The following is a 27,890-nucleotide window of genomic DNA, read 5'->3' as shown; positions in this document are numbered from 1 at the left end:
TGCTCCATGTTCAACGTGTTGAACTACACATCCTACATACTGGGTGCAAGGGTCACACTGAAACTCCTACATGCACATCGGCAAAGGGGATTACAGAGTTACCGAATATTCTAAATTCTGTTTTTTCTTCTAGGCGAGCCAGATCCTCCAAGAAAAGTTGAGGTGACCGAAATGACAAAGAACAGCGCTACGCTGGCCTGGTTACCTCCATTGCGTGACGGAGGCGCTAAAATCGACGGCTACATTATTAGTTACAGAGAAGAAGACCAACCTGCAGATCGCTGGACAGAGTACTCAGTGGTCAAAGACCTCAGCCTTATTATCACTGGCCTAAAGGAAGGAAAGAAATATAAATTTAGAGTTGCGGCTAGAAATGCTGTTGGAGTCAGCATGCCGAGAGAAGCCGAAGGTGTCTACGAGGCCAAAGAGCAGCTGTGTAAGTCGTTCACTTATTTTCATTTTATATGTCTGGATGTTTAGCCTGCATGGAGATCTGGTCCTCCTAGCTGGCTTTTCTGAGTAGTATCTAAACTAAATGACCAATCTTCGTAGTCATTGCCTCCTTTGTACCACGCGATAAAAAGCTGGTCTAAGCAGACATTTCTCCTTGAGTTAATAGATTCGAGAACTGCAACTACCTTATATGTGCTATATCTGATACTTTCTGTTGCATGTAAGAAGTTTTTAAAATATCCGTTATAAATTCACTCTTTAAGTTGAAACCCCTAGTGGGCTACAACCCAAAATCTTACAAAAAAAGAAAAAAAAAAAAAACAGGAAAAACTCCCCACCTAAGGAATGGCTTTTGTCTTTGCTTTCAGTGCCACCAAAGATCCTCATGCCTGAGCAAATCACCATTAAAGCTGGGAAGAAGCTCCGGGTCGAAGCTCATGTGTATGGAAAGCCTAACCCCATCTGTAAATGGAAGAAGGGAGAAGATGACGTCGTTACGTCCAGCCACCTGGCCATCCACAAGGCAGACAGTTCCTCGGTTCTGATCATAAAGGATGTCACTAGAAAAGACAGTGGCTACTATAGCCTCACGGCAGAGAATAGCTCCGGGACAGACACTCAGAAGATCAAAGTGACAGTCATGGGTAGGTTACACATGAGACAAGTGGCTGCTAAAATATGGAGATCAGAATGGTTGCTTTTTTTTACTTTTAACTATTAAATCTCTGCCCTCACATTTCTCTCCTCTTGTTTTGTGCAGATGCTCCTGGACCCCCTCAGCCTCCATTTGACATTTCTGAAATAGATGCTGACGCTTGCTCCCTGTCCTGGCACATCCCTCTGGAGGACGGAGGCAGTAACATCACCAATTACATAGTGGAGAAATGTGACGTGAGCCGTGGAGACTGGGTCACAGCCCTAGCTTCAGTCACCAAGACTTCCTGTAGGGTCGGAAAGCTGATCCCAGGCCAGGAGTACATCTTCCGGGTCCGAGCTGAAAACAGATTTGGCATCTCAGAGCCTCTCACATCTCCAAAGATGCTTGCTAAATTCCCATTTGGTAAGAGTTTTATTTGTGTGTATGAGAAATAAATACATATATACATGCATACATGCATACATACACACTCATATATGTGTGTACATGTGTGTGTGTGTGTATATACATGTGTGTATACACACACACACACACATATACACACACATTTTCTTGGAGGCGGAAACTGACATTTCCCTGTCTTCACCTCTAGATGTCCCTAGTGAGCCGAAGAATGCACGCGTCACTAAAGTCAACAAAGACTGCATATTTGTTGCATGGGACAGACCAGACAGTGATGGAGGAAGCCCCATCACTGGTTACCTGATCGAACGCAAAGAAAGAAACAGTTTGCTCTGGGTGAAAGCTAACGACACTATCGTCCGGTCAACTGAGTATCCTTGTGCTGGCCTCGTTGAAGGTCTAGAATATTCATTCCGAATCTATGCCCTAAACAAAGCTGGATCCAGTCCACCTAGCAAACCAACGGAGTATGTGACTGCTAGGATGCCAGTTGGTAAGTGACCCTTGTTTGGAATTAGAGAGGTACATTAAAATCTTGCTTCTGAAAGTGAGCACTTCCGTCCTAGAAGAGGACCTATCTCTTCCCATGAAAATGTACCCTCGGTCTTTCCTGTACAAGTAGACCAAGCCCTCAAAAGTCGATAATGGGGTGGATGGTTGGCAAGAGAGAATTGCTATCCTGTTGGACATCACAGGGGTGATGCTGTGTGGTATATTTCAACTTCTAGTAAACATCAACATTGAGAATATTTATTTTTGGCTTTAGATCCACCAGGGAAACCTGAAGTTGTTGACGTCACCAAGAATAGCGCATCGCTTATCTGGGCCCGTCCAAAGCACGATGGAGGCAGCAAAATCATCGGCTATTTTGTAGAAGCTTGCAAACTTCCTGGTGATAAATGGGTTCGGTGCAATACCACACCTCACCAGATCCCGCTGGAAGAGTACACAGCTACTGGGTTAGAAGAGAATGCTCAGTATCAATTCAGAGCAATTGCCAAGACTGCTGTGAACATTAGCCAGCCTTCTGAGCCTTCCGACCCAGTGACCATTCTTGCAGAAAATGGTAAGATTCTATTGCATATTATAACAATTATAACACTTAGAGCATCCATGATGATCATGTCTCCTAACTACACCACCCCAAACAAACAAACAAACAAACCACTAAACCCATACTTGTGGAAAAGGCACAGGATAAATGATGGGACATTTACTTTGTAAACTAAATTTACACAGCTCTAAAAATCATGCTTTGGAAGAATATTTTTTTAAAAATCTATTTTTAGATATATTTATTTATTTTATGTATACTGTACACTGTAGCTGTCTTCAGACACACCAGAAGAGGGCATCGGATCCCATTACAGATGGTTGTGAGCCACCATGTGGTTGCTGGGAATTGAACTCAGGACCTCTGGAAGGGCAGTCAGTGCTCTTAACCGCTGAGCCAAGGAAGAATCTTAATAAGCAAACTAAGAAAGGAGTTACAAGTCTGAAGGCTGAGAGATTTTAATGATACATACTCACAGAAAGATGATAAAGAAGCAACACAGGGATAGTGCTGAAGCCAAGTCTTGGGATTCCTATTTGCAGTAGTGTCAAATTTTTATATTAACCCTATTTAACTCTCACACAATGTATATAGCTTAAAAATAAGTGGCTGAGGGAGATAAGAAGAGAACGCCAAAGCTTCAGTCTGACAGGAAGAATCATTTGAAGTGATCTACTCCCCTGAGTGGTATCATAATTTATAATGTATTATAAATTTCAAGGTTACTAAAACAGCAGATTTTAGTAACACTGAATAGGTGAGGTCACTGTTGTATGAGTTTGCTTATCATTCCACAATGCACAATTATGGCAAAATACCCATTTTTTTACCCATAAATGTAAATAATAACTAAATGAAAATAATTATGAAGAAGTAGGGGTGTAGCTCAGTGGTACAGCACTTGCCTACCGTGTATGAAGACCTGGGTTCAATCCCAAATATTAAAAATTCATAACTAATAATAAGATAAAATCTCACTCATGAAATAAATTTGAATTTACCACAACAATCAGTAGTAATTGCACAATACAGTTTTGCATTCATTAATACCTTCAATCTTCTTTCTCCCCAGTTCCTCCTAGGATAGAACTCAGTGTCGAGATGAAGTCTTTGCTTACCGTGAAAGCTGGGACTAACGTCTGCTTGGATGCGACTGTCTTTGGTAAACCGATGCCCACAGTTTCTTGGAAGAAAGACAGCACACCAATAAAACAAACCGAAGGCGTAAAGATGGCGATGAAGCGGAACTTGTGTACCTTGGAGCTATTCAGTGTGAACCGGAAGGACTCAGGAGACTATACCATTACTGCCGAAAACTCCAGCGGTTCCAAATCAGCCACCATTAAGCTTAAAGTACTAGGTAATTAAAGTACTTGATTACAACCTCATGCTTCACTTAGCCTGAAGGGCTGCAAACAAGTTTATAAGCTGTGCACGGCAATGAACTCCTGAGGCGGCGGGAGGTTCAGGAGTTCAAGGTCATGCTCCCCTACTCAGGGAGTTCTAAGCCAGACTGTTGTACAAGATGCCCTGTCTCAAGCACAGCAACAATAAACAAAATATGTCCTAAGAATAAAATCAACAGTATTACAGAATAGTGGTTTTGATTTCTAAAGAGTATTAGTGGCCACATATTCCAGCATCACAGGGGTCTGAGAAGTGAGGTGACTTCTAGAGTCACACGGGAGTGGATGACAATGCTGAGTGTAACCTACTCTCTAGACCTCTTCTTTATTCTCATTTCCCTTTTTAGTAAAGCACTCCACTCTTTTTCTCCATTCTCCAGATAAACCAGGTCCTCCAGCATCTGTGAAAATCAACAAGATGTATGCAGACCGTGCAATGCTGTCCTGGGAGCCTCCCCTGGAAGATGGAGGTTCAGAAATCACCAACTACATCGTTGACAAGCGAGAAACGAGCAGGCCCAACTGGGCTCAGGTCTCTGCTACTGTGCCCATCACCAGCTGCACTGTGGAGAAACTTATAGAGGGCCATGAATACCAGTTCCGTATCTGTGCCGAAAACAAATATGGAGTCGGCGATCCCATCTTCACTGAGCCAGTAATTGCCAAAAACCCATATGGTAAGCAAGAACATTTTCCACAGGTGGCCCCTTACCTTTTTGAAATGCCACCTTTTCGCTTAGGAAAGCAACTTATCATTCCATCTCTACAGACCCGCCTGGACGCTGTGACCCTCCTGTCATTAGCAACGTCACTAAAGATCACATGACGGTCAGCTGGAAAGCGCCCGCTGATGATGGCGGCTCACCCATCACTGGATACTTGGTTGAGAAGCGGGAAACCCAGGCAGTTAACTGGACCAAAGTCAACAGAAAACCGGTTATAGAAAGAACGTTGAAAGCGACAGGTCTCCAGGAAGGCACTGAGTATGAGTTCCGAGTTACTGCTATAAACAAAGCCGGACCTGGCAAGCCCAGTGATGCGTCCAAAGCCGTGTATGCGCAAGACCCACTGTGTAAGTTACCTGAGGGAGCCCCATACTCTGTATTCAGCATTAAACAGCCAGAAAGGAAGTTTTCACTAATTCTCTCCTGTTGTCATTTATCCTCAGATCCTCCTGGCCCACCGGCTTTCCCTAAAGTCTATGATACCACCCGTAGTTCTGTGAGTCTATCGTGGGGCAAGCCAGCCTTCGATGGTGGCAGCCCCATCATTGGTTATCTTGTGGAAGTAAAGCGAGCTGATTCTGATCACTGGGTGAGGTGCAATTTACCAGAGAAGCTACAGAAAACCCGCTTCGAGGTGACCGGTCTGATGGAAAATACGGAGTATCAGTTCCGAGTGTATGCCGTTAATAAGATCGGGTACAGCGACCCCAGTGATGTGCCAGATAAACACTGTCCCAAAGACATCCTAAGTAAGTGCCATCAAAAGACAAATGAGACTTTCTCTCCATTGTAACCTAAGAGAGAGTTCTAATCAACTCCTAGGCATACATATCTACAAGTTCCAGGAGAACAGGTTGAGAAGAGTAGGTGGTATGTAACGTTTTTACCGGGCCAAATAGAATGAAGGTCACAGGTGGTTTTCAAAGGAATATAGGATTTTATTCTAAGAATAAGGAGGGTTTTTTTTAAGTTATGACCTATTTATTCTCCTCCTATTTGTTACTTACTCATCCAACAAACCCTTCAGTAAACACACAACTGGGAGGCTCTTGTAAGTTCTCTTCCTCTTGTTTCTTCTATTTGTTTCCTCTCTATAACTCTTTCGCTCCTTTAAATCTTTTCCTAGCAGTCTATTTTATCTACTACATACTTTTTCCCCTACAATAAAATAGCAAATAGAGTGACGTATATGCAGGATGCCTTCGGTGAATGGAGAAAAGAAAAATCAAAGCTGGAGGAAGCGTTCTTTCAACATAGAGTCTTAGATACACAAGGTTCATGTGCGAGGACTACGGATCCTCTAAGGAATATTTGGTTGTGTCAGAAGTTCATTGAAAAATGAAAATACCTTGGTGGCTAGAGAGCTAGCTCAGTGTTTAAGAGAGCATTTGGGTCCCAGCACTCACTTCAGGTGACTTGCAAACGCCTGGCACATCATCTCCAGGAACTCCAACATCCATTCCTGGTTTCCATGGATTCTGCACTCACATATTCAAACATACACAGAAACACATATCTAGAAATAAAAAACCAAGTTAGAGTATTGAATTATTGAGGATGTTTTAAAACAACAAGAAATCAGTTTTACAAAGGACATGCATTTTAGAAATCATAAAGGAGAGCCTTTAGCAATATATGTGATGCTTACATTCCTATGACTTCTTCTTCACCCCCAAACTACATAGTTCCGCCTGAGGGAGAACTTGATGCTGAACTAAGGAAAACACTGATTTTACGTGCTGGAGTTACAATGAGACTCTACGTGCCAGTAAAAGGACGCCCACCTCCAAAGATTACTTGGTCTAAACCTAACGTCAATCTAAGAGAAAGGATTGGCCTGGACATAAAGTCGACAGACTTTGACACCTTCCTGCGCTGCGAAAATGTGAACAAATACGATGCAGGAAAGTACATCTTAACCTTGGAGAACAGCTGTGGCAAAAAGGAGTACACCATTGTAGTGAAAGTGCTCGGTAAGTCTGCTGAAGGAAAGAATCATGTGTGTGAAACCGCAGTTGTGTGTTTGAAACCATAGTTCGTATATCTTCTAATGTGTTCCTGTTCATTTCTTATTTAACCTCTACTTGTTACTCAGACACCCCTGGGCCACCTGTCAATGTGACTGTTAAGGAAATATCCAAGGACTCTGCATATATTACCTGGGATCCTCCTATTATTGATGGCGGGAGCCCTATCATAAACTACGTGGTTGAAAAACGGGATGCAGAGAGGAAGTCCTGGTCGACAGTGACAACTGAGTGCCCCAAAACGAGCTTCAGAGTCTCTAACTTGGAGGAGGGGAAATCCTACTTCTTCAGAGTGTTTGCTGAAAACGAGTATGGCATCGGGGATCCGGGTGAGACACGTGATGCTGTCAAAGCCTCTGGTAAGCAACAAACTAGGACCCATCACATTGAACTACAGCCTACCTTGGTTGCCTGGGGTTTAGACTCATCTCTTCTCCGCTTTTAGAAACTCCTGGACCTGTGGTTGACCTGAAAGTGCTGGCAGTAACCAAGTCATCTTGTACCATTGGCTGGAAAAAGCCTCGCAGTGATGGCGGAAGCAGAATCACGGGCTATGTGGTGGATTTCCTGACGGAAGAGAATAAGTGGCAACGGGTCATGAAATCATTGAGCCTACAGTACTCCACAAAAGATCTGAAGGAGGGGAAGGAGTATACCTTCAGAGTGAGTGCAGAGAACGAAAATGGCGAAGGAACCCCAAGTGAAATCATGGTTGTGGCCAAGGATGATGTTGGTAAGCATCTCCCTAAGCAACTTCCCTTTCCCCTGCTTGTCATCAGAAGTGTCTGCCAGAGTCCCAACACACTGGCTTACTGAACATATATACCTTTTAAGACTATAGTGGTCTGAGGTGACTTTCTAATCTCAATAATTTCAATACAAATAATTTGTGTCTACTTTGTTTTTTTAATAGTGGCTCCCGATCTTGACTTAAAGGATCTTCCTGATTTGTGCTACTTGGCTAAAGAAAACAGCAACTTCCGTCTCAAGATCCCCATAAAAGGCAAACCAGCACCGTCAGTATCTTGGAAGAAGGGAGAAGATCCTCTAGCAACAGACACAAGAGTCAGTGTCGAATCAACTGCAGTTAATACAACCCTTGTAGTATATGATTGCCAAAAATCCGATGCTGGAAAATACACAATCACACTCAAGAATGTTGCTGGCACCAAGGAAGGAACTCTCTCCATAAAGGTTGTTGGCAAACCTGGCATCCCCACCGGGCCAATCAAATTTGATGAAGTCACGGCAGAAGCCATGACCTTGAAGTGGGGTCCTCCAAAGGACGATGGAGGTTCTGAAATCACCAACTATGTACTAGAGAAGAGAGACTCTGTGAATAACAAGTGGGTGACATGTGCTTCGGCTGTCCAGAAAACCACCTTCAGAGTAACCAGACTTCACGAGGGCATAGAGTACACCTTCAGGGTCAGCGCTGAAAATAAATATGGCGTAGGGGAAGGCCTGAAGTCAGAGCCAATTGTTGCCAAACATCCATTTGGTAAGTATGTTAAAGTTGAAGAAAAAAGGGCAAAATGTGGCTTTACGGAGACTCTTAGAAATCTTACATTCTCTGCCTTTCTCTAGATGTGCCTGATGCTCCCCCACCTCCCAATATTGTGGATGTCAGACATGATTCAGTGTCTCTAACATGGACTGACCCCAAAAAGACTGGTGGCTCACCAATTACAGGTATGACATACTCTTATCACACTCGAATCATATACTCTTATCCTCTGAGTTTTTATAGCAGTGTTTCTTAGAAATATGTTGTTTATATATGTACACAATTAATATTTAACTTTATTTAAAAGACAATAAATAGTTCTTAAAGAAAGTAATTTTAGAGTAAATATCTACTGTTTTTCCAAAAGAAATGGTAATATATGTGTATATTGCAAGAGAAAAAGTGGCACTACACCCAGAAAATAAAAATATAGATAACAAAAGTTATTTTTTTCAATATATCTGCAAATAACTAACTTGGGTAAAAGTATGTGTGAGTATATAAAATTTTATAAAATTATATACTTATAATTATATATATTATATATGTATAAAAATATATAAATTTTATATATTTATAATTATATATAAATTATATATTTATAATTATATATATGTATATTATATATAATTCAAACCAGTCTGTATAATCTCAATCTGAATTGATATGTTCATGGTCACTTGTAGGGTATCATATTGAATTCAAGGAAAGAAACAGCCTTCTGTGGAAGAGAGCTAACAAGACTCCTATAAGGATGAAAGACTTCAAAGTGACAGGATTAACAGAAGGTCTTGAATATGAATTCCGAGTCATGGCTATCAATCTAGCTGGAGTGGGCAAGCCAAGCCTGCCGTCAGAGCCAGTTGTGGCTCTTGATCCAATTGGTAAGCCATTAATAAAGAGATTAAGCCTGGGGGGGATTATGCTCCATGAAGCAAGCATTGGAAATTTGTTTGATGGACTTTCTTTTCTGTTTTAGATCCTCCTGGAAAACCTGAGGTTATTAGTGTAACAAGGAATTCAGTGACTCTCATCTGGACAGAACCCAAATATGATGGTGGCCATAAATTGACAGGGTACATAGTGGAGAAGCGGGATCTACCCTCTAAGTCTTGGATGAAAGCCAACCATGTTAATGTCCCAGACTGTGCCTTTACCGTAACTGACCTTGTTGAAGGTGGAAAATATGAATTCAGAATCAGAGCCAAGAATACAGCAGGTGCTATCAGCGCTCCGTCGGAGAGCACAGGAACCATTATTTGCAAGGATGAATATGGTGTGTAAAGCTTACATTTCTCCCAAATCAAAAAGCAGAAAATTAAACCCCCCTTCATTTTCTGATGATTTTTTTTTCCTTTGCAGAGGCACCAACCATTGTCCTTGATCCAACGATTAAAGATGGACTAACAGTCAAGGCAGGGGATAGCATTGTTTTAAGTGCCATTAGCATTCTTGGCAAACCTCTTCCTAAGTCAAGTTGGTCGAAGGCAGGAAAAGATATCAGACCATCAGACATAGCTCAAATAACTTCAACCCCTACATCTTCTATGCTGACAGTTAAGTATGCCACGAGAAAGGATGCCGGGGAGTACACCATCACTGCTACCAATCCTTTCGGCACAAAGGAAGAACATGTGAAGGTATCAGTCCTCGATGTACCTGGTCCCCCAGGTCCCATTGAAATCAGTAATGTTTCTGCCGAAAAAGCAACACTTACCTGGACACCTCCCTTAGAAGATGGGGGCTCACCAATTAAAGCTTATGTTCTTGAGAAGAGAGAAACCAGTCGACTTTTGTGGACAGTGGTGTCTGAAGATATTCAGGCTTGCAGGCATGTGGTAACCAAACTCATCCAAGGAAACGAATACCTCTTCCGTGTGTCAGCAGTAAACCATTACGGCAAAGGAGAACCCGTTCAGTCTGAGCCTGTCAAAATGGTGGACAGATTTGGTATGTAGAGCATATGGTAGAGGTGGTAATGATTATCATGAAAGCATTCACAGCAGGTCAGAAAATCAAATCATCTTCTTCTTTTGTAGGTCCCCCTGGCCCTCCTGGAAAACCAGAGATCTCAAACGTCACCAAGAACACGGCCACCGTCAGCTGGAAGAGGCCAATTGATGATGGTGGCAGCGAGATCACAGGATACCATGTAGAAAGGAGAGAAAAGAAAGGCCTGCGGTGGGTGAGAGCCACCAAAACACCAGTTTCCGATCTCAGGTGCAAAGTAACTGGACTACAGGAAGGAAATACCTATGAATTCCGCGTCAGTGCAGAAAACAGAGCAGGGATCGGCCCACCCAGTGACGCCTCGAATCCTGTTCTGATGAAAGACGTTGCATGTTAGTACCTGTGATCTTCTCCAACACTGCTCATTTGAGCCTTCTGATATTTTATGTAAACTACCCGAAAGCAAAGCCCTTAATATATGCTTTTATCTTTGTTTCTTTTGTGCAGATCCTCCAGGACCGCCTTCAAATGCACATGTCACCGATACCACCAAGAAATCAGCTTCTTTAGCATGGGGCAAGCCTCATTATGATGGTGGTCTTGAGATCACTGGCTACGTGGTAGAGCATCAAAAAGTAGGAGACGATGCCTGGATAAAAGATACAACGGGAACGGCCCTCAGAATCACTCAGTTTGTGGTTCCTGACCTTCAGACTAAGGAAAAATACAATTTTAGAATTAGCGCCGTCAACGATGCAGGTGTTGGGGAGCCAGCAGTGATTCCAAATGTTGAAATTGTTGAGAAGGAAACAGCTCCTGATTTTGAGCTAGATGCCGAGCTGCGAAGAACACTGGTGGTTAGGGCAGGGCTCAGTATTAGGATTTTCGTGCCAATTAAAGGTCGTCCTGCACCTGAAGTGACATGGACCAAAGATAATATCAACCTGAAGCACAGAGCCAACATCGAAAATACAGAGTCATTTACTCTTCTCATTATCCCAGAATGTAACAGATATGACACTGGTAAATTCGTGATGACCATCGAAAACCCAGCTGGGAAGAAAAGCGGCTTCGTTAACGTCAGAGTCCTAGACACCCCAGGCCCTGTCCTTAACCTAAGGCCAACAGACATCACAAAGGACAGTGTCACCCTACACTGGGACCTACCTCTGATAGATGGGGGCTCACGTATAACAAATTATATTGTGGAGAAACGTGAAGCCACCAGGAAATCATACTCCACAGTCACCACTAAGTGCCATAAATGTACATATAAAGTGACCGGCTTGACGGAAGGGTGTGAATACTTCTTCAGAGTGATGGCAGAAAATGAATATGGGATTGGCGAGCCAACAGAAACCACAGAGCCTGTAAGAGCCTCCGAAGCACCATTACCCCCAGATAGCCTGAACATTATGGACATTACCAAGAACACAGTCAGCCTGGCGTGGCCCAAACCAAGGCATGACGGTGGTAGCAAGATCACTGGTTATGTGATTGAAGCCCAGAGGAAAGGGTCTGACCAGTGGACCCACATCTCAACGGTGAAAGGGTTAGAATGTGTGGTGAGGAACCTAACAGAAGGAGAGGAATATACCTTCCAAGTGATGGCGGTAAACAGTGCAGGCAGAAGTGCCCCTAGAGAGAGCAGACCTGTCATTGTCAAAGAGCAGACAATGCTCCCAGAGCTGGATCTCCGTGGCATCTATCAGAAGCTAGTCATTGCCAGAGCTGGTGACAACATCAAAGTTGAAATTCCAGTACTTGGTCGACCCAAGCCCACAGTCACATGGAAAAAGGGAGACCAAATCCTTAAGCAGACACAGAGAGTTAATGTTGAAAATACAGCAACCTCAACCATCTTAAATATCAATGAGTGTGTTAGAAGTGACAGCGGAGCCTATCCATTAACAGCAAAGAACACTGTAGGAGAGGTTGGTGATGTCATAACCATTCAAGTCCATGATATCCCGGGACCACCTACAGGACCAATCAAATTCGATGAGGTTTCATCTGACTTTGTAACCTTCTCTTGGGAGCCTCCCGAGAATGATGGAGGTGTACCAATAAGCAACTATGTAGTAGAAATGAGACAGACAGACAGCACTACGTGGGTGGAGTTAGCAACAACCGTTATACGCACCACCTACAAAGCAACCCGTCTGACGACAGGAGTGGAGTATCAATTCCGTGTAAAGGCTCAAAACAGATACGGAGTTGGGCCTGGCATTACATCTGCATCTGTAGTTGCTAACTATCCATTTAAGGTGCCTGGGCCTCCTGGTACCCCTCAGGTTACTGCAGTCACCAAAGACTCCATGACAATTAGCTGGCACGAGCCACTTTCTGATGGTGGAAGCCCCATTTTAGGATATCACATTGAAAGGAAAGAACGGAATGGCATTCTCTGGCAGACCGTGAGCAAAGCATTAGTACCAGGCAACATTTTCAAATCAACTGGACTTACTGATGGCATTGCTTATGAATTCCGAGTAATTGCAGAAAACATGGCAGGCAAGAGCAAGCCTAGCAAACCATCTGAACCAACATTTGCTTTGGACCCCATTGACCCACCCGGGAAACCAGTACCTCTAAACATTACAAGACACACAGTGGCACTGAAGTGGGCTAAGCCTGAATACACTGGAGGCTTTAAAATTACTAGTTACGTGGTTGAGAAGAGGGACCTTCCTAATGGACGGTGGCTGAAGGCCAACTTCAGCAACATTTTGGAGAACGAATTTACAGTCAGTGGCCTAACCGAAGATGCTGCCTATGAGTTCCGTGTGATTGCCAAAAATGCCGCCGGTGCCATCAGTCCACCATCTGAGCCGTCAGATGCCATCACGTGCCGGGATGACCTTGAGGCACCAAGAATAATGGTGGATGTTAAATTTAAGGATACCATCACATTAAAAGCTGGAGAAGCATTCAAGCTGGAAGCTGATGTTTCAGGTCGCCCACCTCCGACGATGGAATGGGCTAAAGACGGAAAGGAGCTTGAAGGCACAGGGAAACTAGAAATAAAAATCGCAGACTTCTCCACTCATCTGATAAACAAGGATTCCTCAAGAACGGACAGTGGGGCTTACATCCTGACAGCAACCAATCCTGGTGGCTTTGCCAAACACATTTTCAATGTCAAAGTTCTTGATAGACCAGGCCCACCTGAGGGACCTTTGGCTGTGTCTGATGTGACATCAGAGAAGTGTGTGTTGTCGTGGTTGCCTCCGCTGGATGATGGAGGTGCCAAAATCGATCATTACATCGTACAGAAACGTGAAACCAGCAGGTTGGCGTGGACAAATGTTGCCACAGAAGTCCAAGTAACAAAACTGAAGGTCACTAAGCTCCTGAAAGGCAATGAATATATATTCCGTGTCATGGCTGTAAATAAATATGGGGTTGGAGAGCCACTTGAATCAGAGCCTGTGCTTGCAGTGGATCCATATGGACCACCTGATCCACCCAAGAACCCAGAAGTTACAACCATCACCAAAGACTCCATGGTTGTCTGCTGGGGGCATCCTGACTCTGATGGTGGAAGTGAGATTATCAACTACATTGTGGAGCGGCGTGATAAAGCTGGCCAACGCTGGGTAAAATGCAACAAAAAAGCCCTTACTGACTTAAGATTTAAAGTATCTGGGCTGACAGAAGGACATGAATATGAGTTCAGAATTATGGCAGAAAATGCAGCTGGAGTCAGTGCTCCAAGTGCTACCAGCCCATTTTATAAAGCTTGTGACAGCGTGTTTAAACCTGGCCCGCCGGGTAACCCGCGTGTCCTTGATACAAGCAGGTCATCCATTTCAATTGCATGGAATAAACCTATCTATGATGGAGGGTCAGAAATCACTGGGTATATGGTTGAGATTGCCCTGCCTGAAGAAGATGAATGGCAAGTTGTCACTCCACCAGCTGGGCTCAAGGCAACTTCCTATACCATCACCAACCTCATAGAGAATCAGGAATATAAAATCCGCATCTATGCCATGAATTCTGAGGGACTTGGGGAACCTGCCCTCGTTCCTGGAACTCCAAAGGCAGAGGAAAGAATGCTTCCTCCAGAGATAGAACTGGACGCTGACTTACGCAAAGTTGTTACTATAAGAGCCTGCTGCACCTTGAGACTCTTTGTCCCTATCAAAGGGAGACCAGCACCGGAAGTCAAGTGGGCCCGAGAGCATGGAGAATCTTTGGACAAGGCTAGCATTGAATCCACAAGTTCTTACACCCTGCTCGTTGTTGGAAATGTTAACAGATTCGATAGTGGCAAGTACATCCTAACTGTAGAAAACAGCTCAGGAAGCAAGTCTGCATTTGTCAATGTTAGAGTGTTAGATACACCAGGCCCTCCACAGAATCTAAAGATAAAGGAGGTCACAAAGACATCTGTCACATTGACGTGGGAGCCTCCTCTCCTTGACGGAGGCTCAAAAATAAAGAACTATATTGTTGAAAAGCGAGAATCCACAAGAAAGGCATATTCAACTGTGGCAACAAATTGCCACAAGACTTCCTGGAAGATAGACCAGCTTCAAGAAGGATGTAGCTACTATTTCCGGGTCCTCGCCGAAAATGAATATGGAATCGGACTGCCCGCTGAGACGGCAGAGTCTGTGAAGGCATCAGAACGACCTCTTCCTCCAGGAAAAATAACCTTGATGGATGTCACAAGAAACAGCGTGTCTCTCTCTTGGGAGAAGCCGGAACATGATGGAGGCAGCCGAATTCTAGGCTACATCGTAGAGATGCAGAGCAAAGGCAGTGATAAATGGGCCACATGTGCCACAGTGAAAGTCACAGAAGCCACCATCACCGGGCTGATCCAGGGTGAGGAATACTCTTTCCGTGTTTCAGCTCAGAATGAAAAGGGCATCAGTGACCCGAGACAACTGAGTGTGCCAGTAATTGCTAAAGACCTTGTGATACCACCAGCCTTCAAACTCCTCTTCAATACATTCACTGTACTGGCAGGGGAAGACCTGAAAATCGATGTACCATTCATCGGACGCCCTACACCAACTGTCACTTGGCATAAGGATGACGTACCGCTGAAGCAAACAACTAGAGTAAATGCAGAGAGCACAGAGAACAATTCTCTACTGACAATAAAGGAAGCCTGCCGTGAAGATGTCGGACATTACACAGTTAAACTGACTAACTCAGCAGGCGAAGCCACCGAAACCCTTAATGTTATTGTCCTTGACAAGCCAGGGCCTCCAACTGGACCAGTTAAAATGGATGAAGTGACAGCAGACAGTGTTACTCTTTCCTGGGAACCACCAAAGTATGATGGCGGAAGCTCCATCAATAATTACATTGTAGAGAAACGGGACACGTCCACAACTGCCTGGCAAATCGTGTCAGCTACAGTCGCAAGAACCACCATAAAGGCCAGCAGACTAAAGACTGGTTGTGAATACCAGTTCAGAATTGCAGCGGAAAACAGATATGGGAAGAGTACCTACCTCAATTCAGAGCCTGTTATTGCCCAGTACCCATTCAAAGTGCCAGGTCCCCCTGGCACGCCATTCGTCACTCTTGCCTCCAAAGACAGCATGGAGGTACAATGGCATGAGCCAGTCAGTGATGGTGGGAGCAGAGTCATTGGCTACCATCTAGAGCGCAAGGAAAGAAATAGCATCCTCTGGGTCAAGCTGAATAAAACACCTATTCCACAAACCAAGTTCAAGACGACTGGCCTTGAAGAAGGCATTGAATATGAATTCAGAGTGTCTGCAGAGAACATCGTTGGCATCGGTAAGCCAAGTAAGCCATCAGAATGTTATGCTGCTCACGATCCATGTGACCCACCGGGACGTCCAGAGGCAATCATCGTCACAAGGAACTCTGTGACTCTTCAGTGGAAGAAACCCACCTACGATGGTGGGAGCAAGATCACCGGTTATGTTGTTGAGAAGAAAGAATTACCTGACGGCCGCTGGATGAAAGCCAGTTTTACAAATATCATTGACACCCAGTTTGAGGTAACTGGCCTAATTGAAGATCATAGATATGAGTTCCGAGTTATAGCTCGAAATGCCGCAGGAGTGTTCAGCGAGCCCTCCGAAAGCACCGGGGCAATAACAGCCAGGGATGAGGTAGAGCCACCCAGAATAAGCATGGACCCCAAATACAAGGACACGGTTGTGGTTCAGGCTGGCGAGTCATTCAAGATCGATGCAGATATATACGGCAAACCAATACCAACCACTCAGTGGGTAAAGGGTGACCAGGAGCTTTCAAGCACAGCTCGGTTAGAAATTAAGACCACCGACTTCGCCACCAGTCTCAGTGTCAAAGACGCAGTACGTGTGGACAGTGGCAATTATATCCTGAAGGCCAAAAATGTTGCAGGGGAGAAATCGGTTACTGTCAATGTCAAAGTTCTTGATAGACCAGGGCCACCTGAGGGACCTGTTGCTATATCAGGAGTTACAGCAGAAAAATGTATGCTAGCCTGGAAACCCCCGCTTCAGGATGGTGGCAGCGATATCATAAATTACATTGTGGAGAGGCGAGAGACCAGCCGCCTCGTCTGGACTCTGGTGGATGCCAATGTGCAAACTCTCAGCTGTAAAGTTACGAAGCTTCTCGAAGGCAACGAATATATTTTCCGGATAATGGCTGTGAACAAATACGGTGTTGGGGAGCCTCTTGAATCTGAGCCATTGATTGCCAAGAATCCATTTGTAGTCCCAGATGCACCCAAGGCTCCAGAAGTTACAGCTGTGACCAAAGACTCAATGATTGTTGTATGGGAAAGACCAGCATCTGATGGTGGCAGTGAGATTCTAGGATATGTTCTAGAAAAACGGGACAAAGAAGGCATAAGGTGGACAAGATGCCACAAGCGTCTAATTGGAGAGCTGCGTCTGAGAGTGACTGGACTCTTAGAAAATCACAATTATGAATTCAGAGTCTCTGCTGAAAATGCTGCTGGACTTAGTGAACCAAGCCCCCCTTCTGCTTACCAAAAGGCTTGTGACCCCATTTATAAACCAGGCCCTCCAAACAACCCCAAAGTCATGGATGTTACCAGATCTTCGGTTTTCCTTTCTTGGACCAAACCCATTTATGATGGTGGCTGTGAAATCCAAGGATACATCGTGGAAAAATGTGACGTGAGTGTTGGTGAATGGACAATGTGTACGCCACCAACTGGGATCAACAAGACAAATCTAGAAGTCGAGAAGTTGTTGGAAAAGCATGAATACAACTTCCGGATCTGTGCCATTAATAAGGCTGGAGTCGGGGAGCATGCTGATGTCCCTGGGCCTGTAATGGTTGAAGAAAAACTTGAAGCGCCAGATATAGATCTTGACCTTGAACTAAGGAAAGTTATTAATATAAGGGCAGGTGGCTCCTTAAGGTTGTTTGTTCCTATAAAAGGCCGGCCTACACCAGAAGTCAAGTGGGGGAAGGTAGATGGTGAAATCCGGGACGCAGCTATAATCGATGTCACTAGCAGCTTCACCTCTCTTGTTCTTGACAATGTCAATCGATATGATAGTGGAAAATACACTCTCACATTAGAAAACAGCAGTGGAACAAAATCTGCCTTTGTGACTGTGAGAGTCCTGGACACACCAAGCCCACCCGTTAACCTAAAAGTCACAGAAATCACCAAGGACTCGGTATCAATTACATGGGAACCTCCTTTGTTGGATGGAGGATCAAAAATTAAAAATTACATTGTTGAGAAACGAGAAGCCACAAGAAAATCATATGCTGCCGTTGTAACGAACTGCCATAAGAATTCTTGGAAAATTGATCAGCTCCAAGAAGGGTGCAGTTACTACTTCAGAGTTACTGCTGAGAACGAATATGGTATTGGCCTGCCTGCCCGCACTGCAGATCCGATCAAGGTTGCAGAAGTCCCACAACCTCCAGGAAAAATAACCGTGGACGATGTCACCAGAAACAGTGTCTCTCTGAGTTGGACAAAGCCTGAACACGATGGCGGCAGTAAAATCATTCAGTATATTGTAGAAATGCAAGCTAAAAACACCGATAAGTGGTCAGAGTGTGCTAGGGTGAAGTCCCTTGAAGCAGTTATTACCAGCCTAACTCAGGGAGAGGAGTACCTTTTTAGAGTCATTGCTGTAAATGAGAAAGGAAGAAGTGACCCCAGATCCCTTGCGGTTCCAATCACTGCCAAAGATCTGGTCATCGAGCCGGACGTAAGACCAGCATTCAGCAGTTACAGTGTACAGGTTGGCCAAGATTTGAAAATAGAAGTGCCAATTTCTGGACGTCCTAAACCAAGCATTTCTTGGACTAAGGATGGGGCGCCACTGAAGCAGACCACCAGAATCAATGTTATCGATTCCCTTGACCTCACCACACTCAGTATTAAAGAAACTCATAAGGACGATGGTGGACACTATGGAATCACAGTTGCCAATGTTGTGGGTCAGAAAACAGCGGCTATTGAAATCATAACTCTAGATAAACCCGATCCTCCAAAAGGGCCTGTTAAATTTGATGAGGTCAGTGCTGAGAGTATCACATTATCCTGGAACCCACCCTTATACACAGGGGGCTGCCAGATTACCAACTACATTGTTCAGAAGAGAGATACGACCACCACAGTATGGGATGTCGTCTCTGCTACTGTTGCCAGAACTACACTCAAAGTAACCAAACTGAAAACGGGTACAGAATACCAATTCAGAATATTTGCTGAAAACCGGTATGGACAAAGCTTTGCTCTGGAGTCTGAACCAATTGTAGCCCAATATCCCTACAAAGAGCCAGGCCCTCCAGGAACACCATTTGTCACAGCCGTCTCCAAAGATTCTATGGTTGTACAGTGGCATGAACCGATCAATAACGGGGGAAGCCCAGTCATAGGTTACCACCTTGAGAGAAAGGAAAGGAATAGTATTTTGTGGACAAAAGTCAACAAAACCATTATTCACGACACCCAGTTTAAAGCACTGAACCTTGAAGAAGGCATTGAGTATGAATTTAGAGTTTATGCTGAAAATATTGTTGGGGTAGGCAAGGCGAGCAAGAATTCCGAATGCTACGTAGCCAGAGACCCCTGTGACCCACCAGGAACCCCAGAAGCAATCATAGTTAAGAGAAACGAAATCACTTTACAGTGGACCAAACCTGTGTACGATGGTGGCAGTATGATTACAGGTTACATCGTAGAGAAACGCGATTTACCAGAGGGCCGCTGGATGAAAGCCAGTTTCACAAATGTCATCGAAACTCAGTTCACTGTGTCGGGTCTTACTGAAGATCAAAGATATGAATTCAGAGTAATTGCAAAGAATGCAGCGGGTGCAATAAGCAAACCCTCTGACAGTACTGGACCAATAACTGCGAAGGATGAGGTTGAACTCCCACGAATTTCAATGGATCCAAAGTTCAGAGACACAATAGTGGTAAATGCTGGAGAAACATTCAGGCTTGAGGCTGATGTCCATGGGAAGCCCCTACCCACCATTGAGTGGTTAAGGGGAGACAAGGAAATTGAAGAATCTGCCAGATGTGAAATAAAGAACACGGATTTCAAAGCTCTACTTATCGTAAAGGATGCCATTCGAATTGACGGTGGACAGTATATTTTGAGAGCCTCGAATGTTGCCGGTTCTAAGTCATTCCCAGTAAATGTGAAAGTGCTCGACAGACCAGGACCACCAGAAGGGCCAGTTCAGGTTACTGGAGTCACATCTGAAAAATGCACTTTGGCATGGTCCCCACCACTTCAAGATGGTGGCAGTGACATTTCTCACTATGTGGTGGAAAAGCGAGAGACCAGTCGTCTTGCCTGGACTGTGGTAGCTTCAGAAGTTGTGACTAATTCACTGAAAGTTACCAAGCTCTTAGAAGGGAATGAATATATTTTCCGAATAATGGCTGTCAACAAGTATGGTGTCGGAGAACCTTTGGAATCTGCACCAGTCCTCATGAAAAATCCATTTGTGCTCCCTGGACCACCAAAGAGCTTGGAAGTCACGAACATTGCCAAAGACTCCATGACGGTCTGCTGGAATCGGCCGGACAGTGATGGAGGAAGTGAGATCATCGGTTACATCGTGGAGAAGAGAGACAGAAGTGGCATTCGCTGGATAAAGTGTAACAAACGCCGCATTACAGATTTGCGACTCAGGGTAACAGGATTAACAGAAGACCATGAATATGAATTCCGAGTCTCTGCAGAAAATGCCGCTGGAGTTGGAGAACCAAGTCCAGCTACCGTTTACTATAAGGCATGTGATCCTGTGTTCAAACCTGGCCCACCCACCAATGTACACATTGTAGACACCACTAAAAATTCAATTACACTTGCCTGGGGCAAACCTATTTACGATGGTGGCAGTGATATCCTGGGCTATGTCGTAGAAATCTGTAAAGCAGATGAAGAAGAATGGCAAATAGTTACTCCACAGACTGGCCTGAGAGTCACTCGATTTGAAATTTCCAAACTCATCGAACACCAAGAATATAAAATACGAGTTTGTGCCCTCAACAAAGTTGGTTTAGGTGAGGCCGCATCAGTTCCTGGTACTGTGAAACCAGAAGATAAACTTGAGGCACCTGAACTTGACCTTGACTCTGAGTTAAGAAAAGGGATTGTTGTCAGAGCTGGTGGATCTGCCAGAATCCATATTCCATTCAAAGGCCGTCCAACACCTGAGATTACTTGGTCAAAAGAGGAAGGTGAATTCACAGATAAGGTCCAAATTGAGAAAGGAATTAACTTCACCCAACTCTCAATAGACAACTGTGACAGAAACGATGCTGGGAAATACATCCTCAAACTGGAAAACAGCAGCGGATCAAAGTCAGCTTTTGTAACTGTGAAAGTACTCGACACCCCGGGACCCCCACAGAATTTGGCTGTCAAGGAAGTAAGAAAAGACTCTGTCCTTCTAGTATGGGAACCACCCATCATTGATGGCGGGGCAAAGGTCAAGAACTATGTCATCGACAAGCGTGAATCCACCCGAAAAGCATATGCTAACGTGAGTAGTAAATGCAGTAAAACAAGCTTTAAAGTCGAGAATCTGACCGAAGGAGCCATCTACTACTTCAGAGTCATGGCTGAGAATGAATTTGGAGTTGGTGTTCCCGCCGAGACCTCTGATGCTGTGAAAGCCTCTGAACCGCCTTCCCCACCAGGAAAGGTAACACTCACGGATGTGTCCCAAACCAGCGCATCCCTTATGTGGGAGAAACCTGAACATGACGGAGGGAGCAGAATCCTGGGTTATGTTGTTGAAATGCAGCCCAAAGGAACAGAAAAATGGAGTGTTGTGGCTGAATCCAAAGTCTGCAGTGCGGTTGTGAGTGGCCTGAGCTCTGGACAAGAATATCAGTTCCGTGTCAAAGCTTACAACGAGAAAGGAAAAAGTGACCCAAGAGTGCTTGGTGTTCCTGTCATAGCCAAGGACTTGACTATCCAACCTAGTTTTAAGCTGCCATTCAATACATACAGTGTCCAAGCAGGAGAGGATCTGAAAATAGAAATTCCAGTCATAGGCCGACCAAGACCTAAAATTTCTTGGGTCAAAGACGGTGAGCCTCTTAGACAGACCACAAGAGTAAATGTTGAGGAAACAGCTACTTCGACTATTTTACACATTAAAGAAAGCAGCAAAGACGACTTCGGGAAGTACAGTGTCACAGCAACAAACAACGCAGGCACCGCCACAGAAAATCTCAGCGTTATTGTTTTGGAAAAGCCTGGTCCTCCCGTTGGACCAGTGAAGTTCGATGAAGTGAGTGCAGACTTCGTGGTCATATCTTGGGAGCCTCCCGCCTATACTGGTGGATGCCAGATAAGCAACTACATTGTAGAGAAGCGAGATACCACCACTACCAACTGGCAGATGGTGTCAGCAACGGTTGCCAGGACAACCATTAAAGTAAGCAAACTGAAAACAGGCACCGAATACCAGTTTAGGATTTTTGCTGAGAACAGGTATGGGAAAAGTACTCCCCTGGATTCTAAGCCCGTTGTTGTACAATATCCATTTAAAGAGCCCGGGCCACCTGGCACCCCTTTTGTGACATCTGTCTCGAAAGATCAAATGCTCGTGCAGTGGCACGAGCCTGTCAATGATGGAGGCAGCAAAGTTATTGGCTACCATCTTGAACAGAAGGAAAAGAACAGCATTCTGTGGGTCAAGCTGAACAAGATCCCCATCCAAGACACCAAATTCAAAACAACGGGGCTTGACGAAGGACTTGAGTATGAGTTCAGGGTTTCTGCCGAGAACATTGTGGGCATCGGCAAGCCTAGCAAAGTGTCAGAGTGCTATGTTGCCCGTGATCCATGTGATCCGCCAGGCCGTCCTGAAGCCATCATCATTACGAGAAACAGCGTCACGTTGAAATGGAAGAAACCTACTTATGATGGTGGCAGCAAGATCACCGGCTACATCGTAGAAAAGAAAGATCTACCTGATGGCCGCTGGATGAAAGCCAGCTTCACCAATGTTGTGGAAACGGAGTTTACAGTGACTGGGCTTGTAGAAGACCAAAGGTATGAGTTTAGGGTAATTGCGAGAAATGCGGCCGACAACTTCAGCGAGCCATCTGAGAGCAGCGGCGCCATCACCGCAAGGGATGAAATTGATGCACCCAATGCCTCGCTCGACCCAAAATACAGAGATGTCATCATTGTTCGTGCAGGAGAGACCTTTGTTCTTGAGGCTGATATCCGTGGCAAACCTATACCTGATATCGTGTGGTCAAAGGATGGGAACGAACTGGAAGAAACAGCAGCTCGGATGGAAATTAAATCTACCCTGCAGAAAACGACTCTCACTGTCAAGGACTGCATCCGCACTGATGGGGGGCAGTATACCTTGAAACTCAGCAACGTCGGGGGCACCAAGACTATACCTATTACTGTGAAGGTGCTGGATAGGCCAGGGCCTCCCGAAGGACCTCTGAAAGTTACTGGAGTCACGGCCGAAAAGTGTTACCTGGCATGGAACCCACCTTTGCAAGATGGTGGTGCTAGTATTTCACATTACATCATTGAAAAGAGAGAAACAAGCAGACTCTCCTGGACCCAGGTGTCAACTGAAGTACAGGCCCTCAACTACAAAGTCACTAAGTTACTTCCTGGGAACGAGTATATTTTCCGGGTTATGGCAGTGAATAAATATGGAGTTGGAGAGCCTCTGGAGTCTGAGCCTGTGATAGCCTGTAACCCTTACAAGCTTCCAGGCCCTCCTTCAACACCTGAGGCCTCAGCGATCACCAAAGACTCCATGGTACTGACATGGACGCGTCCAGTGGATGACGGAGGTGCTGAAATCGAGGGGTACATTCTCGAAAAGCGAGATAAGGAAGGCATTAGATGGACCAAGTGCAACAAGAAGACATTGACAGACCTTCGGTTCAGGGTGACTGGCCTCACAGAAGGCCATTCCTATGAATTCAGAGTTGCTGCTGAGAATGCAGCTGGTGTTGGGGAACCCAGCGAGCCGTCCGTTTTCTACCGTGCATGTGATGCCTTATATCCACCAGGTCCACCAAGTAACCCCAAAGTGACGGACACCTCCAGATCTTCTGTCTCCCTAGCATGGAATAAGCCAATTTACGACGGTGGCGCACCCGTTAGAGGCTATGTGATTGAACTCAAAGAAGCCGCGGCTGACGAATGGACTACCTGTACGCCACCATCGGGATTACAAGGGAAGCAGTTCACAGTGACCAAGCTTAAAGAGAACACAGAGTACAACTTCCGTATCTGTGCGTTCAATACCGAAGGCGTGGGTGAGCCTGCAACTATACCAGGCTCTGTTGTGGCTCAGGAGAGGATGGAAGCCCCAGAAATAGAACTCGATGCTGATCTCAGGAAGGTGGTCACTCTGAGGGCAAGTGCCACTTTGCGCCTGTTTGTCACTATCAAAGGTCGCCCAGAACCTGAGGTGAAGTGGGAAAAGGCTGAAGGCATTCTCACGGAGAGAGCCCAGATCGAGGTGACTAGTTCATATACAATGCTGGTGATTGACAATGTGACCAGGTTTGACAGTGGTAGGTACAACCTCACCCTAGAAAACAACAGTGGCTCCAAAACGGCTTTTGTCAATGTCAGAGTTCTTGACTCACCAAGTGCACCTGTGAATCTGACTGTAAGAGAAGTGAAGAAAGACTCGGTGACGCTGTCCTGGGAGCCACCGCTTATTGATGGCGGAGCAAAGGTTACAAATTATATCGTTGAAAAACGAGAAACTACAAGAAAAGCCTACGCGACCATTACAAACAACTGCACCAAGACTACTTTCAAAATTGAAAATCTACAAGAAGGGTGTTCTTACTACTTCCGAGTCCTGGCTTCCAATGAGTATGGGATTGGTTTGCCAGCCGAAACAACAGAGCCTGTCAAAGTGTCTGAACCACCACTGCCACCTGGAAGGGTAACCCTTGTAGATGTGACCCGGAATACAGCTACGATTAAGTGGGAGAAGCCGGAGAGCGATGGTGGCAGCAAGATCACTGGCTATGTTGTGGAGATGCAGACAAAGGGCAGTGAAAAGTGGAGCACATGCACACAAGTAAAGACCCTGGAGGCAACTATATCTGGCCTGACCGCAGGAGAAGAGTATGTCTTCAGGGTAGCTGCGGTTAATGAAAAAGGAAGAAGTGACCCAAGACAGCTTGGAGTGCCAGTCGTTGCAAAAGACATCGAAATAAAGCCTTCCGTTGAGCTTCCTTTCAATACTTTCAACGTTAAAGCTAACGACCAACTCAAGATTGACATACCATTTAAAGGAAGACCTCAAGCTACTGTGGCCTGGAAAAAAGATGGTCAGGTTCTTCGAGAGACAACCAGAGTCAACGTCTCTTCTTCTAAGATTGTAACAACGCTATCTATTAAAGAAGCTTCAAGGGAAGACGTTGGAACTTACGAACTGTGTGTTTCAAATACTGCTGGATCCATAACAGTTCCCATTACTGTCATTGTCCTTGACAGGCCAGGACCTCCGGGACCCATACGGATTGATGAAGTTAGTTGTGACAATGTGTCTATTTCTTGGACTCCCCCAGAATATGATGGTGGCTGCCAAATTAGCAACTACATTGTTGAAAAGAGAGAAACCACTTCCACAACATGGCAGGTAGTTTCACAGGCAGTGGCAAGAACGTCCATTAAAATTGTCCGTTTGACAACAGGAAGTGAGTATCAGTTCCGAGTCTGTGCAGAGAATCGGTACGGGAAGAGTTCCTACAGTGAATCCTCAGCCGTTGTTGCTGAGTATCCATTCAGCCCCCCTGGGCCTCCTGGTACTCCTAAAGTCGTGCATGCCACCAAATCTACCATGGTTGTAAGCTGGCAAGTGCCAGTTAATGACGGAGGGAGCCAAGTCATTGGCTATCACCTTGAATACAAAGAAAGAAGCAGCATTCTGTGGTCAAAAGCAAACAAAGTCCTCATTGCAGATACTCAGATGAAGGTGTCCGGTCTGGATGAGGGGCTGCTGTATGAGTATCGCGTGTATGCTGAGAATATCGCTGGAATTGGGAAATGCAGCAAAGCATGTGAACCGGTCCCTGCAAGAGATCCTTGCGATCCTCCTGGACAACCTGAAGTCACCAACATCACAAGGAAATCAGTGTCACTTAAGTGGTCCAAACCACGTTACGATGGGGGAGCTAAGATCACTGGATACATTGTGGAGCGCAGAGAGCTCCCTGACGGCAGGTGGCTTAAGTGCAATTTCACCAATGTCCAGGAAACATACTTTGAAGTAACCGAGCTAACTGAAGACCAGCGTTATGAATTTAGAGTTTTTGCAAGAAACGCTGCTGACTCAGTCAGTGAGCCGTCTGAATCCACTGGACCTATTACGGTGAAAGACGATGTTGAGGCGCCAAGAATTATGATGGATGTCAAATTCCGAGACGTCATCGTCGTCAAAGCTGGAGAAGTCCTTAAGATAAATGCGGACATTGCAGGGCGACCTCTGCCAGTAATTTCCTGGGCCAAAGATGGAGTTGAAATTGAGGAAAGGGCGAAAACAGAAATTGTCTCGACAGACTCTAACACCACATTAACAGTTAAAGACTGTGTAAGGCGAGACACCGGGCAGTATGTCCTTACCCTGAAGAATGTTGCAGGGACTCGGACTATGGCAGTTAACTGTAAAGTACTTGATAAGCCTGGCCCACCAGCAGGACCACTTGAAATAAATGGCCTCACTGCCGAAAAGTGCTCCCTTTCCTGGGGACGTCCCCAGGAAGATGGCGGTGCAGATATAGATTATTATATCGTAGAAAAGCGTGAAACAAGCCGCCTCGCATGGACCATATGCGAAGCAGAGTTAAGGACAACATCTTGTAAGGTGACCAAGCTACTCAAAGGCAATGAATACATCTTTAGAGTAACTGGTGTTAATAAATACGGTGTTGGTGAGCCCTTGGAGAGCGTGGCCGTGAAGGCACTAGATCCATTCACCACTCCTAGTCCACCCACGTCATTGGAAATTACATCTGTGACCAAAGATTCCATGACACTTTGCTGGTCAAGACCTGAGACCGATGGAGGCAGTGACATCTCTGGATACATCATTGAAAGGCGTGAGAAAAACAGCCTACGGTGGATGCGTGTGAACAAAAAACCAGTTTATGATCTGAGAGTGAAGTCTACAGGACTCCGAGAGGGATGTGAATACGAGTATCGGGTTTTTGCTGAAAATGCTGCTGGCCTAAGTCTTCCAAGTGATACTTCTCCCTTAGTTCGAGCGGAAGACCCAGTGTTCTTGCCGTCTCCTCCATCCAAACCCAAGATAGTGGACTCGGGCAAGACAACAATCACCATCGGCTGGGTTAAACCTTTGTTTGACGGTGGGGCTCCAATAACAGGATATACTGTAGAATACAAAAAGTCTGAGGAAACTGACTGGAAGGTTGCCATTCAGAGCTTCAGAGGCACGGAATACACAATGAGTGGGCTAACCACAGGAGCCGAGTATGTTTTCAGAGTGAGGTCACTCAATAAGGTTGGTGCCAGTGACCCCAGTGATATCACCGACCCCCAGGTAGCAAAAGAAAGAGAAGAAGAACCTGCATTTGATGTTGACAGTGAGATGAGGAAGACCTTGACTGTCAAGGCTGGATCCTCGTTTACCATGACAGTTCCTTTCAGAGGAAGACCAATCCCCAACGTCTCCTGGAGTAAGCCCGACACTGACCTCCGCACAAGAGCGTACATCGACTCCACAGACTCTCGGACATCACTTACTATTGAGAATGCCAACAGAAACGATTCTGGAAAATACACACTGACGATTCAGAATGTGCTGAGCGCTGCTTCCATGACCTTCGTCGTCAAAGTCTTAGATTCCCCCGGGCCTCCAGCCAATATTACCGTACGGGAAGTGACCAAGGAGACCGCTGTGCTGTCCTGGGATGTTCCTGAAAATGATGGCGGAGCACCAGTGAAAAATTACCACATAGAAAAACGTGAGGCCAGCAAGAAGGCGTGGGTGTCTGTCACAAACAACTGTAGCCGCCTCTCTTACAAAGTGACCAACTTACAAGAAGGAGCTGTCTACTACTTCCGCGTCTCTGGGGAAAATGAGTTTGGTGTTGGTGTGCCAGCTGAGACAAAGGAAGGAGTCAAAATAACAGGTATGAGAACGAAACAGATCCGTAGTTTGCTAGAATAACGAGAATCGCTCCAATTGGTCATATTTCACCTGAAAAGACTTTCAGTTCATGCCCCC

The 27,890-nt window shown here is 45.2% G+C and overlaps 1 protein-coding gene and 1 long non-coding RNA gene across 6 annotated transcripts in view; one reads left to right on the top strand and one right to left on the bottom strand.

Annotated features, from left to right (window-relative positions):
• Nucleotides 1–27,890, bottom strand: part of LOC120101583 (uncharacterized) — a 172,009-nt gene that overhangs the window by 107,017 nt on the left and 37,102 nt on the right. For all 4 annotated transcript variants that reach the window (XR_015684435.1, XR_015684438.1, XR_015684437.1 and 1 more), the window contains 3 exons: nucleotides 9,950–10,158; nucleotides 7,128–7,292; nucleotides 6,105–6,214 (listed from right to left, as the gene is read on the bottom strand). This is a non-coding gene — a long non-coding RNA (uncharacterized LOC120101583). The remainder of the gene's footprint in view (nucleotides 1–6,104; nucleotides 6,215–7,127; nucleotides 7,293–9,949; nucleotides 10,159–27,890) is intronic.
• The window catches only part of Ttn (titin), a 272,327-nt gene that overhangs the window by 212,819 nt on the left and 31,618 nt on the right, over nucleotides 1–27,890 (top strand). For both annotated transcript variants that reach the window (NM_032068.1, XM_087654755.1), the window contains 19 exon segments: nucleotides 134–436; nucleotides 822–1,097; nucleotides 1,214–1,513; nucleotides 1,704–2,006; nucleotides 2,280–2,579; nucleotides 3,640–3,927; nucleotides 4,354–4,650; nucleotides 4,743–5,045; nucleotides 5,142–5,447; nucleotides 6,384–6,671; nucleotides 6,794–7,084; nucleotides 7,171–7,458; nucleotides 7,639–8,226; nucleotides 8,313–8,417; nucleotides 8,919–9,116; nucleotides 9,212–9,508; nucleotides 9,595–10,182; nucleotides 10,272–10,574; nucleotides 10,690–27,795. In NM_032068.1, coding sequence (NP_114457.1) covers nucleotides 134–436; nucleotides 822–1,097; nucleotides 1,214–1,513; nucleotides 1,704–2,006; nucleotides 2,280–2,579; nucleotides 3,640–3,927; nucleotides 4,354–4,650; nucleotides 4,743–5,045; nucleotides 5,142–5,447; nucleotides 6,384–6,671; nucleotides 6,794–7,084; nucleotides 7,171–7,458; nucleotides 7,639–8,226; nucleotides 8,313–8,417; nucleotides 8,919–9,116; nucleotides 9,212–9,508; nucleotides 9,595–10,182; nucleotides 10,272–10,574; nucleotides 10,690–27,795 — 22,728 coding nt within the window.

This window comes from Rattus norvegicus, chromosome 3 (assembly GCF_021556685.1).
Source record: "Rattus norvegicus strain SHRSP/BbbUtx chromosome 3, alternate assembly SHRSP_T2T, whole genome shotgun sequence".
Classification (NCBI taxonomy): domain Eukaryota; kingdom Metazoa; phylum Chordata; class Mammalia; order Rodentia; family Muridae; genus Rattus; species Rattus norvegicus.
This window is presented reverse-complemented; position numbering and strand designations above follow the sequence as displayed.